Source organism: Cynoglossus semilaevis, chromosome 19 (genome assembly GCF_000523025.1).
Source record: "Cynoglossus semilaevis isolate Cse_v1.0 chromosome 19, Cse_v1.0, whole genome shotgun sequence".
Lineage (NCBI taxonomy): Eukaryota > Metazoa > Chordata > Actinopteri > Pleuronectiformes > Cynoglossidae > Cynoglossus > Cynoglossus semilaevis.
In genome coordinates this window covers 1,972,467-1,989,254 of record NC_024325.1, presented here as the reverse complement: position 1 = coordinate 1,989,254, position 16,788 = coordinate 1,972,467, and the positions used below count along the sequence as shown (strand labels likewise).

The 16,788-nt window shown below is 42.0% G+C and overlaps 2 protein-coding genes across 4 annotated transcripts in view; one reads left to right on the top strand and one right to left on the bottom strand.

Moving 5' to 3' along the window:
* Positions 1–6: 6 nt before the first annotated feature.
* On the bottom strand, positions 7–7,168 carry mogat2 (monoacylglycerol O-acyltransferase 2). The gene is made up of 6 exons (XM_008332261.3): positions 6,911–7,168; positions 6,151–6,329; positions 3,030–3,234; positions 2,454–2,628; positions 1,997–2,196; positions 7–1,489 (listed from the first exon to the last, which is right to left on the bottom strand). The coding sequence occupies exons 1-6, from the start codon at positions 7,002–7,004 to the stop codon at positions 1,335–1,337; spliced, it is 1,008 nt and encodes a 335-aa protein (XP_008330483.1). The 5' UTR covers positions 7,005–7,168; the 3' UTR covers positions 7–1,334.
* A 717-nt stretch (positions 7,169–7,885) lies between these two features.
* Positions 7,886–16,788, top strand: part of map6a (microtubule-associated protein 6a) — an 11,349-nt gene continuing 2,446 nt past the window's right edge. The window contains exons 1-3 of one of the 3 annotated variants that reach the window (XM_025065889.1): positions 7,886–8,920; positions 13,863–14,070; positions 14,224–14,404. In XM_025065889.1, the coding sequence (XP_024921657.1) occupies positions 8,226–8,920; positions 13,863–14,070; positions 14,224–14,404 (1,084 nt within the window). In that variant the 5' untranslated portion in view covers positions 7,886–8,225. Of the gene's footprint in view, positions 8,921–13,862; positions 14,071–14,223; positions 14,442–16,788 lie in introns of all 3 variants that reach the window. The other 2 variants (XM_008332260.3, XM_017041961.2) reach the window with 2 other exon arrangements.

Here is a 16,788-nt window from a genome sequence, read left to right as displayed (position 1 = left end):
TATCTGATTATTAAACACAAACTATTATACTTTATATAAATTAAAGATCTCTTTATTGGAGGTAATGAGGTGTCCTCATATCACAGTACCTGATATTTAAGAGCTATTGCAACCCATTAAGGTGCATGCAATGCTTGAGCAATGCAATGTTGAGCATGTGGTCTTGTTTATGTCATCTTTGGCTTTGTATACGTTGCCATACCAGCGAAGCGGCCAATCACTCTCCGCAAAGATACGACTTGGATTTCTTTGGACTTTGATCACTTTCTTCAAAAATAAGTCGACAGTCTTGTCACCCTGACCTTGTTCACAGAATCCTCAGAGAGATCTGATACCTGGGAGCTGTTATCACCGTCGTCCAAAGAACACATCAAAATGTCATGTGAGTACGCTCACATCACAATAATCCTCTTAACCAATCAGCGGCGACTCCTCTTCCTCCCACTGACGCTGGTTTAATCATGTTCGCTATCACAGGCCTTTGTTGTACATGATAGGACAGAGTGACAGGTGTAAACATGTTTTCTCCGGTTCTTTAGCTACTTGTCTTTGTCTACCTGTCTCTTTGGCATCACACCACTGCTCTGAGCTTTTCCTTCAGTCAGCTTTTTTTTTTGGTCCAGACACTGGACTGTGTTGAAAGGACTGGGACATGGTCCATTTCATTTTGAAATATGGAAGCTTGCCATCATTTATGCAGAAAGTAACCGTCAAAGTTCACAGACAGTCTTATCATTTGGGGATCAAATCCAAAACCAGACTCAAGGTAATGCAGTAAAACATTTCAATGATTGATGATCTTATCAGTAAAAATTAAAGTCCATAATAATCACTCTGGGGGATGTAGAAATTCAAATAAATTCAATTTATTTAATTGACTAAATGTTTGTATTTTTTAGTGTTGCAACACAAAGTGAATTAACAAAGAGTATGTTGGAGTCACTGATTGTTGCGTAGCTTCAGATCAATCAAACTGATGGACGTACTCTTCGACTGAAGACGTTTTGACACAGTTCGACTCTTTACCCACTGAAGGTTTTCGACTGTATGGCTGCAGCATTACAGAATACTTTACTTCAACTTTGTACCTCATTTCTTGCAAAAAAAAGAACCAAAGGGACATCACACAGCCAGTAGGAAGAGGAGGAGGAGGAGGAGGAGCAGGAGGAGGAGGGGAAGACGGTTAGTGGCGTAACTTGTCCCCTGTCTTTTTAACTTCATTCACATTTAATTGGCAAGAAGTTCTTCGGGTGATTACAAACTTCTGTAAAAATGCAGCACAGGAGCCTCAGAAATAAATACACCTTCACCTCTCCTCTATCACCCAGTCCTGTTCAGACAAAGACCAGATGAGCGTCCTTGTCCACGCCGTAGTTGCCTTTGTGCTCCTCGAACAGATTGCTGAGTTCATCCATGTAGAGCTGGTGGAGAGATTCAAGCTCCTCCGATGTTGGCTTCGGGTTTTTCTCCACCTTGATTGGCCGTCCCACTGCAGAGAGGTCAGGACAACCGTTGGAATCTGAGCACTTTAGGATTTAGACTGAGCTAAGGCTAGGTTAGCTTCTTGTTTCAAAAAGGTCAAAGTAGCGCCACCTGTGTCTCAGCAAGTTCATATGGATATATATATATATAGATAGATATATCAATATATATTATATACATCGCTTTTACAAAAGTAAAACAATACATTCTTATCAATAATGATAGAATAAGCATAAAATATTTAATTATATATCATCACATCATTATAATACACCAGAAGAAATAATTGTATATTGTGAATTATATATTGAATAGTTGACTCTTTGACAGCTTTATTATTAACTGTTGTGGGAGTAATAAATCCATTTTTACATTTATTTCTTAATCTGTTGAAGTGCTAATTTTATGTTTTTAGAAGATGAATGAAACCTTTTGTAAGGAGTGAAACGGAATCCGTTCTTCTGTAAATTCACAGACCTAAAGTATAGACAACAGTGTCAGTTCTGTTACTCACCTACTGTATTGATGGGTTTCCTGTAAGGCATGAGCCCAAAAGAGTACTGGAAAATACCACGGGCATGGAAGAGAGGCAGTGAGACCCCCATAATTCTTTGTAAATGTTCCTGTGTCCAACGAAGCCAAGTCCCTCTTGAGTTTTCCACCTGATCAAACACTTCATTTTCCCCAAAGGAATACACTGGGACCAAATGAGCCCTGCAAGGAGACCAATTGATTATGGGTTGTATTATTTATAATTGGGATTTATTTCATATCAGTTCTGGTTTAGGGCAGATTCCTGAGTCTGTGTGCTTTCCTAGGAAATTCCATAAGAACAAAATAATCAGGCCTCTGTTTGAGCACAAGACACGCCACCCTCAAGATGGATGACGACACTGACCAAGTTCTCTGAATATTACCAATGACCTCAGACTTGTGGTTGTGTTGAGGCGAGGAGTTCCTCATGTTCCTACCCATGTTCCATGGCCATCTTAATGAAGCCTTTCTTTGATGCTAACATCACTTTGTAGGTCCCAGGATGAGCATCGAGGGCTTCAGGAGCGCCACCAACAGCAATCACAACAGCATTACCGCCTCTCTTTTGTCGGAGTGGATAAATGGCACTCTGTTTGTCTGAAGGAATGAGACCTGAAGTGGTGGAAAAAAATTCATCATCTATATTTTATATATATATATTTATATTTTATATATAAAGGTAGTGAAAGCCTTTACATGAGGGAAAAGTTCCAAAATATATTTTAAAAAATCATAATTTATATATATATTTTTTAATTACCAAACTAACTTTCTACATATCCTTAAATTAAGCTCTACGCTTTTGAAAGCAGTGCTTTAATATGAATTCTTAGCAACGTTTTGTCACATCAGGTCACAACCAGCGCCAAATCTTTGACGGTCGTAATTTCAAATGTTCTCTCCTGTTCCATTTAGGGTAAAAAAAAGTTTGATGTGCACAAAAAATGTATTGTTGATGGTTGAAAAAACTTGACCCTGTGAAGTATTTAAACACTGGACTAAAGTGTCCACACCTGCACACATGATGTAGTCTCTGAAGAATGGAGCTCGGAACCATAGCGGCAACATGAGCATGTAGGTGGTGAGGCCAGGAAACAGCTCCCTGAACCCGGTGGCATAGGTGCAGAAGTTAGCGAAGGCTCCGGCCACCAGCACGCCGTGAGGATGGAAGCCGATGACGTAGTTGTGTCTTGGATTCAGGTCAGCTGTCTTCACCAACTGAGGACAGTTTAAGAGTAAAGAGTTTCTGTGTCATATGTGTTATATAATCACAGGTATTTCTGTTTCACTAAAATGAAAGGACCATAAAATTGACATGTTTGTTTTCTGCAAACAGTGTCGCAATGTGCAGGTCCATCTGGCCGCAGCACAATCACGTGCGACCGGAATCCTGAGTTCAACTTTTGGCTTTGACTCTTTTTTGACTCCCTAACCTCAGAGTCTGAAGCCTCTGTACCCTGACCAACACATGTAGAGCCAGCACAGGTGAGAGAGAAGGAGGGGGGGGCACAAACTACCAAAAATTTAAATTGAAATAATTACGACCGATAGTATTGGCCGACTGATATTATATCAATATTAGGATAATTATGCAATATTGGTAAGCTCGTTATCTGTTTTTCCTCATTATGAATAACACAATGCCTGGGTTTTGCCAAATTTTCTTGAATCGCTTGAGGGTCCTGAGATGTTTACCTCAGCTTTAAAGGCAAAACGGCTGCATGTTTAGACAAAATCGGCAAAAAGTTAATATTGGACACCCCTATATACAGTACCTGTTACTATTACTGTAGGTACTACATGTTGTTTATGTTCAGTTTGCAGTAGAGAAGTGGTGTTTGTGAGCCTTCACTGATAATCAGAGGCACAAAGGGTCACTGTGGTGTTATGACCTGGAGGTTGTTTGGCAAAGTAAAAAAAACTATTAGTTTCAGAGTGTGAGACGAGTGTTTGGAGGTCGTTATCATCATTTCACACCATGTGTTCAGAACATGTCCAGTCTACTTTTTTGAATGGCCCAAATTCACACAACACATTTACTTTAATGGACTGAGAAATAACTTACAAGAAAACTACACTGCAGCAGTGGAAGCTTCAGCCTCATACAGTGCATTTTATTTATTGTTGTTTCTCTGTTCTGAATATTTTTTTCCTGTTTTTTCCAGATTTGTTGCCATTGCTTGTCAAAAGGCAAAGAAGGATTTGAGTGAACTATTTGAATTAGTCAACAGTGATATTATTGAGTTTCCACAAGGACAGTGTTGTTTTGTCTTTACTCTGGGGGCTGTTTGATCAGAGGTCGCAGAGTTAATCATTAGCTCCTCCTGTAGCATAATTTGGAAGATCTGATAAGGTGTAACCTGAAATACTCAGTGTAAACATGATTGAACTGTACTGTAGTGGGCCCTGAGAGATCATTAGATGTGCCGTGAGGAAATTATCAAATTTCACTTAATTGGGCTGAAAACTAATATTTATTTATTGTATATAATTTGTCTTTGCTCCTCAAAGCATGAAAGACAAAGTAATTAAATACTCTTCTGCTAGGTGGCAGCACATGACTATGAAAACTAAAAAAAAACAAACCAGAGCTGTTGAAGACATTGTCTTTCTTCAATTCCTGCCAGTATATCAGCCTTGTTTTCAACTAAACTGGGAAGCTGAGATTTTGTAAGTCAAAACTAGAAGATTATTATATTTCATAACACATTTTTTGTGAGATTCTTCTTTGGTGGTGTGCCGTGGGGTTTTTCATGTATATTCCAAATGAATCAACACTGTTGTCCTCTTCACATAAAATCGTTCTCTCTCTTGAAAATCATGTGAAAACGAATTAGCTGCTGATGGTGGTATTAGGAATGGTGAGAAAAGACACCAACGAAACAAATTGAGTTGCTTCAAACACACAGCGTCTCTTCACCCCTGCATTGAATCTTTGTCTGAGCCTTAATGAGGCATAGAGTCAGATGATAGAAGAAGAGAGCGGTTTGAACCAGATCTATGGGAGGGTGCTGAGCAGGAAGTGTCGTGTTGGAAAGTCATTGGAAAGTTTCATTAGGACATTTGACATAAATGTAGCGTTTCTAATTTGAGGTTGACATAATAACTACTTATAATAATAACTAACTAATAAGTACAAATAAGGGTTAGTCTGCAATAAAAAAAGTCATCGACAGATATTTGATTTGTGTCACCTGCAAAAGTGACTAATCCTACAGTCTAATTGAGGCTGTCAAAACTGTTTCGAACTAAAGTAGCTCTTTTATTTAGTAGTTCCTCTTATTTCAAATGTAAATAATTGTCTTAAGAGTATTATATGGTTTAATATGTTACTCAAAAAATTCATTAATAAATAGATCAATTTATTCATTCGTGGTTTTATGTTTTATGATGCTTACTATTGTAAATGCCTTTTTGCTGTATAGGCCTTTTAAAATTAATTGTTAATCACATTTTCTCTTCATCTCTCTCCAAAAACTGTAGAACTTTTAGAAGAATGTGTTTTTCAGATGCAACACTTTAAGACTCTGAGGCACAGACTAGAAAAACACATGATTCAGAAAAATTAGAACGAGGAAAAATGGTGTTACACTTCAGTCCCTGGACAGGTACCACCCACGCACGGCCACCAGAGAGCGACACCGGCCAGCAAAGAGAACCTGTGGCTGTGTTAAAAGCCTTTTTTTGCTTTAAAGGTACAGCAGTAACTGATAAGTCAAGTGTTATCCTTCAAAAACTACATTTTGTTTTTCTTTTCTTTCCTTTTCACACATGTGGTCTGTGACTGCAGGGAATGAGGGGACACAATTTACAACAGTCCAAGGACAAAGATAAAGGCCACTGGTCTCACTGAATGAAGCTAGAGATCGAAGATTAGATCACACAAAGTCACAGAAGGTCTTGGATCTGCTGGAGAATCTCATCAAATTAAACATGCACTCAATGAGAGCTTCATTTACTGATGTGTTCACATCTATTAAGAAACAAACAAACAAACGTAAAATATAGATAGAAGAGAGGAAAGAAGGTATGTCAGTGTGTTGCTAGATAGGTTGGTATGATAGTAGGTCGGTTGGTTTTTAAAGATGAAGGAGGTAAGTGGCGAGGTAGCCTACGGACAAAACTGTTGCTCACCTTGATGGGAAAGTAGTCGCGCATGTATTCCCAAACTTTGAGGTCACACAAGAAAGACACCCTGCGGCCTCCATGTGCCGGCGTGTCGTAGTCGAAGAACCACCAGATGGAGTAGAGCACACTGATGAGCCAGAAGCGAGTGAACAGCAGGTAGAAGAAGAGCAGGATACAGGTGGGTGCTGAGGAATGAAAAATAATCCGTGTAGTGAGTGGCAACTTTACAGCCAGTGAGAACATTAACACATGCAGCCTTGTGTCTGAACTGACGTCACACGTGAAAATCACCTTCTGTCAACCACTAATTCAGATGATGATACGCTGTGTAACAACAACAATCCACCTGGCTGCAGTATCTGACGGGGGTTCGGTGGACACTGATAACAGAGCAGTGAAACAATGTGCCCAGCGGTGTCACTGCTGTGATTATGTCACTGCTGTGATTCTCACACACACTCAACACTAACATATCAGGTGAAATGACAAAGAAAATATGTTTAGTCTTCAGTCATGTACCATAAAACTAATAGGATCTGATGAAACACACTTCAGCTGTCAGACATGCTGAACACCTGCTGAAGTCATTGTGCATGAGCAACAATTTCAACACGAGTAAAGTAAATCTACAGAAACCTTCTCTTCTATAAGCCTGGACACAGTAACTGTCAACTCAAAGTGTTGATTCACCGGCTGAAAACAGAAGGCTTACTTTATAAATTTCATTGCTCAGCAAAATACTACATGTGGTCATCTTATATCTCACCCAGAGCAAGGAAGGAGTAGACCCACTGCAGCACCGTGGCCGTCTGTAGTCTCCTGTGCAGGGGCACATCCATGGGGGCAAACTGGACCTTCATGTTTCCATGAGGGAAGAGCACCAGCTGAGGCTCTGCAGCCTGTGGCGAAGAGAAAAGAAGGAGAACGAAGTGGGTTCAAAGTCTGACCTTATCACTACTCTGCCGGTGCATCTGACTGGCTGTCTTATCTCAGAAACTCAATGAAGGGATTGATCTGACAAAGCATATCTACCACATCGGCTTTTTGACCCTAACCCAGGTGAAACATAAAGTACAGTATTCAGGCAGCTAGAAACAAGTAGTGCAATGTAACATTACATGCAAAGTTTAAACAATTCAAAGGTTAATTGTGTATAGTAGTTGTATACCATGTAAGGTTTGTTTTGGCTGATTTTGATATATTTGAAGTGAGGTTGAGCAACGTGTTGGTCTGCAGAATCATAAAGGCCAGTGGTTGAGTTGATAAGATTTGGAACACTCTTCTTATCACAGAAGACAACTACAGTACCTGTGTATAAATCTTCTTGAAACTATTTGGATATGAACCAGTGGGTAACACTCACGTGGTTTTATTAGTAACCAGTATTAAAATATTTTACAGTCTGAAAAAAAGTCTTCACTTGTTTATTCTGTATATAACTGTAATGCGCAACAAAACCACTTGGGGGCAGTATTGCGTACGTTTTTAACAATCTTTATAGTATGGTCAGAAATGGTGCATAAAATGAATTTCGTTTGAGTCAGCAGTATTTTTTTATTCTATTTGAGTACGTTTTTCTTCTTGTTTTCTCACTTTACTTGTCTAAAGTCCCACGCATTGTGGGGCTTTTATTTTGACATGGTTGTCTGTACGCTTCGACCGTCACCTAATGGTCCTTTCACTATAAGCCGGATGTAGTTCAACATCCTCATCCTCCTCATCAGTCTGCGGGATGCTGAGCAGGAGGGCGGGGCTGCTCTGTTTCTTAGTGCGCCTCTGCTGTGGGCTGATGTAGAGTGGACCAGGTCAGAGGACACACAGATGAAGCAGAACTTCGTCATCATATCAGTACTGTTGTTTTTGTTTTATTAATTTAATTTCTAATAATTCAGCAGTCATGGATTTACCACGCATCTAAAGAATACCGATTCGACGTCGACTGTTACTGGGACCAAATCCGTGCAGCATCCTGACGCACGGACATCTTGTCTCACCCCGACAGCGCACTGTTTACCCCCCTGTTATTTCCCTGCTGCTGGTTCTGGTTGGGTCCACTGTAGCGGAGCTGTCGGAAGCGCAGCATGGCGTGGCCCTGTATTAGCAGGGCGTGCTGCATGGCCCGCTTCTGGAACCAGCTGGACAAGGCTGACATTGCGGTGCCTATGGTCTTCACCAAGTACGGGGACGCCTCAGAGGTGCAGCGCATCCAGCTGCCACCACCACCTCCTCAGGCCCGCGTCGCCATCGAAACGCAGCCTTCTCCCGCACGGACCCGCACCGCCACCGTCGAGGGTGTCGCGCGTCCGCCGCGTAGATGCGTCTCTGAGGAGCGTGTGTGCAGCTCGGTGATGCGGGAGGACTTTAGGCACTGGAGAGTGCGACCGGAACCGAGCTGTAAACCCAAGAACGAGTACCACGAACCGGAAACTCCATTCAACACTGAGACCCAGTACCAGAAGGACTTCAAGCCCTGGCCCATCCCCAAAAGGTACGACCATCCCTGGATACTTAAACCGCCTCCGGCCACCTCAAGTGGAGAAGCACCGGGCAGACCCAGGCGAGGGAAAAAACAAGCGGCGCTGACAGAGGCCGAGAGCGGAGTGGAGAAGAGCGCTATAGCCGACAAGGTGCAGGAGAAGGACCTGCTGCAGGGTCAGGACAGGGAGGGTCGGTCCAGCAAACAGCAACATCACCAGGTGGAGAGAAGAGGCAGAGCGGCCGTGGATGCTGTGAACAGGCAGATCAAGGAGGAGATCACAACCGGCTCCTCATACAGGTGAGTCCATAAGCTGAGGCCCCAGAGAGAGCCCGGGGGGAGGAGGGGTGTGTGTGTGTGTGCGGGTGAGGGGGGGCGGGGAGGTCATCAAAACAAATGATCACAGCCGTCTGTTGTCACTGGTTTTTGATAAAACATGACCACTGCATTCAGAACATAAACACATTTACAAGATGCACCAGATCCACAGCTAGACCAGATCCACAGCTAGACCAGATCCACAGCTAGACCCGAGGTTTTCAGGCCATGACGGGACAGTACTGGATCACCTACTATGAATACTACATCTAATATTGTGTGTTCTGTGAGTTAGTATAGGGCCATATAGAATCTCTACTTGTTGTTTTGCATTGAAATCTAAGCCATTTCAGCAACACGCAGATCCACAAACTGTACACATCATCATCATGTTTTTTTAAATTCATAATAATCTAAAAACACAAGCCACCCTTCGTAATTGGAACCCCACTATCAGGCTGTCCAGTTGCAGATTATATATGGTATATATACAATTATCCTACAATGAATAAACACAAATAGTTTTAATACTGTTTAGATTTTAACAACATGCTTCTATAGAGTAGTGGTTCGAATGCCTGCCTTACAAGCACACAGCAGACACAACGGAGTGTTTGATTCCCAGAAGAACTACATATCCCTAATGGTGTCACCACTGTTAAACTTATTTAAACCTTTGTTTACATCTATAATAACATAAGAGAGTCCAAACTGAGACCAAACTGTATCATTTAGAAACGCTTCACCAATGTTGGAGATGAGATTTGTCCATTGTAATGTGTTGAACTTTCACAGAAACTCGCCCCTGAAACCAGTGTAGAGTCGAGGCCTCTCCCTGTGACCAGTACAGTCTGCAATCACTACCTTATACGTTGACTTTGTTTATAACATGATACAATAAATAACATAACACTTATATACCTTTCCATAGGAGTGAATATTTGTGACAGAATTCATAATAATTTCATTTGATTTCACCTTTTGTCAGTGCTGTAGTACCGGAGGACTCTGTGTTGTACTTGCCCCCAGGTACTGATGATTCTAAATGACTCTCCAATTTGAAGTTTGACAGTGAAATGTAAGGTTTATCAGTAATGTCCCTTTAATTTGAGGCAGCGCTAAGGTTGGTTCATTGAGTTTGCGAAGTTTCTGACAAACTAAATCTTATCCAGCGTGTGTTGCCTTGGTAATGAACAGCCCTAATTATTAGAATTACTAACTATTATTATTAGTAAGGGTGTATAATCATGTCAGCTCAATCAACAATGACATAATTTAATTACAAGCCAAGGTCAGAATTTGGGATTTGGACATATTTCTCTTTAAAGAAACTCTCAGTGTTGTAACAATTACTGTATGCTTCCTTATTCCTTTATATATATGGAAATATATACATTAAAATAACTTAAATACAGCTATAAAAAGTAGTAGTAGCTGCTGAAATACAGCTATAAAAAGTAGTAGTAGCAGTTATCATGACAAATAATATTATAAAATATATTGCAAGTCAGGGTGTTCTATCAATGCTGTAAGGAAGGGGTTAACTGTTTACAGGTATAAACTTGTTGTGTTTGTTATGAGCAGAACACGGAACTCGTTCCCTGCCATTTAGAAATGCATTCACTCTTTCTGTGTGTTCAGTAATAATGAAATAATCATGAGTTGCAGCTACAGATGAGGCACTGCTAAATGTAGAAATTAATGGTGTGTGTGTGTGTGTGTGTGAGACCAGTGAGTCATTGTTTGGTGCCATGCTGTCACAGCTGTTTTGGCGAGTGCTAAGACACACACACATGCACACACACACTGTGATGTGCAGCTGCCGAGTCCACCCACTGACCTCTGTCTTAGAATACACACATCAGGTCTGCTGACGTAGAATACCTTAGACACGTATGTGCACACGTATGCTTATGTGTGAAGATCATACAAATATGCATCCTGGCATACGTCGATGTACACGTTATACACAACAGCACAGCTGCAATCTGATAGGTCAGTGTGAAAATCAGCTGAGTTTGTAGTTTGGCCACTCATACACGGTCAGTCATTGTCCCTACAACAAGGTCACACCATAGGTACTAGTGTATGCTTGGTTGACAGTTTGGTCACCTGTCCAGTACAAATACAACAGTAGTCACAACAAGGAGAGAATGTTTTTGAATTTTTACTTTGGAGTAACAAAGTGCAGTGTGCTGGTTCGTTGAATCTCTGCCTCAGCGGCAGCAGAGGACAGGGATGAGAGCAGACGATCCCAGGAGAAGGTACTGACCAGTAGGGCTGGCTACACACCCACTGACACAACACAAAACACTGAGTGCTGCGTTGTGCATGTGTGGGCAGATGGTCCGGGGGTGAAACACTAAGGGGAGTGGGCCAGCACTTGTTCTCAGGCCAAGACTGTTGTAGGATCAAAGCTAAATCCACTGTGGTCCATTTACTCCATTGCACAGTCAAACACAACAAAGTGTCGCAGAAAAAGGCAGTGTACTACAATACAGAGCAGCAGGTACACAACACATGGACTTTAATGTTCTGGTGCTGTACTGCTGCTGAAGAGAATAATCAATCAATCTATCATCCATCCATCCATCCATCCATCCATCCATCCATCCATCCATCCATACCAGTATTACTTTACTACTCAGTCAGCTTGTTGTATCAAAAAAATAATACGGTACACAGAAAAACTACTACACCCTATCAAGTAACATATGCATATAGAGTTTGCGTCTTCTCCTATGATTTGAAATAAGATGTCAATTTGCATCACAGGGTTATTATCGCCACCTACTGTTAAAGAAGTGAAAATAGTCAAGACTGTGGTGATTTTTTTTTCTCAACTTTTTGTTTTTGCCTTGGCCGGCGACCCAAAATATGATAAAATAGCTCCAGTAACGTCCCTCCACTGAACTGCAGCCACAAAAGAGTTGGTTAACTCTGTGTTTTCAGCAAGTACCAAGTACACACTGACCTCTGAGACACACGCCTTATTGTGACACAGTCATATGTTCATGAATAGCCGCTATCTCAGGTTGGAGCCCCGTGTTTCACAATGTGAACCCTGTCTAAACCCCACACTCCGTCTCCGTCGGTGTCAAAGACACTCACCCTGTGGTGTCGAGTGAAGCCCGGCTTTGGACGTACAGTAGTTATGTAACCTCTGCTCTCTGTGGCTTCTCGGTCCAGTTAATTACTCTACATGGACTTTGGCTCTAAGGCAGTGGCTGAGCTGGAGATGTTCACCTTCTCTAACCACCAACTGGGATGTTTTTGTACCATGAAAAATCCTTGTTCAAAAATCCTTGCCATAAAGCCTACCACTAATTTGTTGTTGTTTACTTCCTGTTTACTTTTCTATGACCCCCACCCCCGACCCCACCTCTGAAGGTCAGAATCCAGCGTACAGGCTGCAGTGGGTACTGCAGGCCACAGTCTCAGAGCCTCCTTCTCCTCACTGTAACTGGATGTTAAAATCAATGTGCCTGTCCCTGCCACATACATTAGATCACACAGGATCACATGACTGTTTCAGTGGCCGACTTATTGATTTAATATTCCATTGTACTTGATATTTTAATCTAATGAGTCTTTAGCCTGATCTGCCCTCTTCTGTACACACAGCCCACAGCTAGCCTCACCTTCCTTCTTCTCCTCACACACACACACAGACTGGAGACGTTCCACTGAGACCTGGCTGCATGACTTGGCTCTGGGTGTGTGCACTGGACCGGGTTGTGTTGAGGGCACAAGAGTTTCAAAAACATATGGTATACCAGCGGGAAATGCAGTACTAGGGAGACTCTTCAGGTGTTGGTAATTTATTCACAATGATCAAAGTTACAACACTCACTGGCTTGCAGGAACAAGGAACTTAGAACAAGAAGTGCAGGAACGAAGAGCTATCTAAAAATCCCGAGCATCTAAATCCCAGTTGCTGGTATTTAAATTGCAAAGTGACATTTTGCTAAACCATTTAGCTGAAACTTGATGCGTCATTGTTTTACAAATAATACGTAGATTGATTTATCATCGCATAACGGTGGCCCCACAAAAAAATATGTAAAGCGCAGCTGTTCATTAAATAGTTGGCAAGAGAATACAGAATACTGCAGAAGAAAATGTAGAGTTCAGTAAGAGAGAATAAGAGAGAGAGAGAGAGAGAGAGAGAGAGGGAACGTTACCAGGCAGCTGCTGTGTTCTTTCCTTCCGTGCTGCACATCTCAAGGTTATCAAATGTGAGGAGGCAAAATCGCAGCGCATGCTGTGTGTGAAAACTAGCCTCCAGTCCTCACTGACATCCTAGTCAAGGTCTACACTAAACCCAAAGGTGACGGAGCTGTTGTTGTCAGAGCTTCTTCACTTTGAAACACCCCAGTGGAGGAGAGAGGAGAATGTGTGAAAGCCACTCTGACTGACTGTTCCATCTTTTACCTGCCTGTGCATCGCTTCCATGAAAAGGGCAGTTTTGTGCATTTTTTCCAATTAGCCGACACAGTGAGAAAAAAGATGATGATGCTGCACAATATTAGCCAACTGAAGTTGAGCTCCAAGAAGGTGTGATCATTAAATATGAAAAAGAAGAAGAAAAAATTGAGAAGAATATTCTAGAGCAGGCGTGGGCAAGCTTAAAAACTTAAAAGCTAAAATGCTTTTAGCATTTACTGCGCCATCTATTCGTGAAACGTGGTAATGGTAATATAAATAAATTATATAATTTGGAAACATTTGGCAGGCCGGAATAAAAAACTGAACGGGCCGTGTCCGGCCCCCGGCCCATAGTTTGCCCATGCCTGTTATAATCTGAATAAATTAGTCACGTATATGATTGGGTTTATTACACTTTAGTAAATCAAATGTTAATGAATGTTGGGTTTGAGACACAGGGACCTCTCGTCTAAGAACTGTTTTCTGTTCCTCACAGGACTGAATACAAGGCCTACAAAGATGTAAAACCAACCAAAATGATCAGAGCCAAGTCCCAGTACCTGCCCCCAGATGGGAAGACCAGCCTGGAGACCAGCTACAACGCCACATTCAAGGGCCAGCAGGCTCCTCTGCAGTCGGCTGACAACAAGGCCCTGGAGCGGAGGAGGATACGCAGTTTGCCTTACATAGACCCATTCAGACAGGTGAGGAGGTGAAAGGTGAACTTAACGGTGAAACAGGAAGGGCCTGGTCACATCAGTGTATTACAGTAATGCAATAATGTAATGCCTCACAGTTTCAGAACAATCATCTATGATCATCTCAGCAATCTTATTTCCACTATCCGACATCCTTAGGTTGACAGATATAGTGTCCCCCGCTCTAAACCCAAAAAGTCTGGAGCCACGGCAGCAGGCCAGGGCAAGCCGGCGAAGAAAGCCAAAGATAAGCAGAGCGGTGGGCTGAGGGGCTCCAAGAAGACCACCTCCGAGAACTTGCCAGAGAACCGGCCGGCAGCGGTGGGGGACAAGGAGAAAAGTAAAGAGATGAACAACAAACTGGCTGAGGCGAAAGAGTAAAAAACATTTAGCACTACTTCTTTTTTTGTTTCTCATGATTTGGGGGCAAACCAGACACAGAGGCTGCAAAATGATTTGATGTTTGATGTCACGTCTGTCCCCTCCGTCCTCTCCCCTCCTTCTTTTGACCTTTCCTCAGTCTCTTCACATCACTTTTCCTTCCTTCCGTGCTCTGTGACACTGCTGCTTCCTCTGGCTCACCGTGATGGATGATTAAGATGTCAACATGACATACAGTATCATCGCTGCCTCACTCCATACTAGAGCCATACTATGGCCTATACACTGGGAGTACACTCCTGCTCCACCATTTGATACCACCCTCCACCACCACCACTCTGCTCGCTTCCATCTCAAGGTTCCCATGGTTACCGGCTGCCTGGTTAGCCAATGGATGGCTGTTGTTGTATGGTTCCACGAACGAGCAAATCTGACAGGCTGGCTTTCATCAGCTGAGCAGATTGAGGGTTTTGTTTTGTTTTCTTTTACTTTATTAAGAAATGGTTTCTGGATTTTTGAACAAACAAATGCAGCAAATCTGAATCTGAAAGTCTTTGATAAACAACATGCTTGGTCGGCCATGGGTGTCTGATCCTCAGCTTGTGTACCTGCTCTGTCATCAGTGCTTCATTTGCTTCTCTGCTCATGCAGAGCTTTTTACACCTGACTGAATTCAATTGTGCATCATTTATAAACAAACCCCTGCTGCGGGTTAAATACTGGTCATTGTTGCAGGCTGTTATTTTGGAGACAGAAAAACTTTTTGTTTACTGAAGGCAATTTGGTCATTTTGAGTTTATTGCCAACAAACTGTGTGAGTCACAGTTGATTATTAATGTGTGTAACGCCAGGCGTGTGGGTTGAAGATGAGGATGAAGATGCTCGTTTAGACAGACACTGTTATGTTGTCATGGTGACATACTGTGTTAGAGCAACAACGGTTTGCATTGATCTGTCAGTTTGTACAGCCATACAGTAAGTCACTAGCAAGACTGAGAACCACCACACACACACACACACACACACACACACAATTGTATTAATTAATTAATCAATCAAATAATGTATCATATCCATCTGGTCTGGCGGACCTTTGCCCGCGACTCACACTACCTCAAGAGAAAACAAACCTGTTCAGGTGCAAGAGAACCACCAGTAACAGGACAGGAAACAGCTGATGTTGACTTACGTCTAACGGTTTCATTTGTTATTCTCAAGTCACGTGAATATAAAAATCTTACACTGCTATTGAACAACAAAACAATTTGATATCCTAAACCGGTGTTTTGTTGAGAGCACGAGGAGGAGGTTGATGTGATTGGCTGGAGGTTGTGTTTTTGAACTGAAACTAAAGTCTGGCAGGTTCTTACATGTCAGCGTGTCAGGGGAGTTGGATTTTCACGACACGCTCTCACTTTTGATTTATTCTCGATAGCTTTGGTCAGGTGTGTCGAACTGAGAAGGAACGATGAAGCAAGTTGTATTGTATGTGTGTATCTATCAAACCAAGTATAACCACCCTTGTATATACAGTACTTGTATGTAAATACTTTAGCAGGGCTACATGTCGGCTGAGACTCAGAGCCCAAAAACGTCAAACGGCTTTCTCTACACAGACAGACTGGTATTAGACTAGTCTGTGTTAGCGTTAGCTCGGCTAATCTCTCCATCCTAATTGGGTGTGAGTTTTCTGTGAGTGTGAGATGGCAGAAAACTATCAGCAACACCAATGTCTGTCCAAGCATTAGAAAAAAACATCAAGAATGAGAGTCTGACTCATGAGCATTTTGCAGCCTTTGGTTTGAAAGGGGGAGGGAGGGAGGGAGGAAAGGGGAGGGGGGGTGCAGTTAATGTAAACTGTGCCTAGCACATCACACTCCTGGTGCTATATTTGTGACTTAGGTGAACAAGGATAGAAACGGTGTAGGAAGTTATGTCTTTGGGGCAAAAACTATTATTTGACTGTGACGTGCTTGTGTTTCTACCTGCTTGCTTATATTTAATGACAAGTAACAAATAAATATAAAAAGCAGAAAAAGCAGTGTCTTCTTGCTTCCTTTTTTGTTTTGAAAGAACTGTGGTCAATGATTAGTGGCTGTCAGACCAAACAAATCCACATGGAAGAGAATTTAAAAAAAAAATCTCTTTCAACTTTCTATGCTTATCCATGATGGTGGCACATTCTGGCATGAGCTCTGACATCCTCTCCAGCTCCTGCATGTTAACCTCATGTGGAAATACAAAAGAATATATTATCATTGCATCCTGTTCTAATATATTCCAAGAAATCATTCGACTTATTGAGAGTCGTGAGTGCATGTCGAAGGACGTCTACAAACTTAT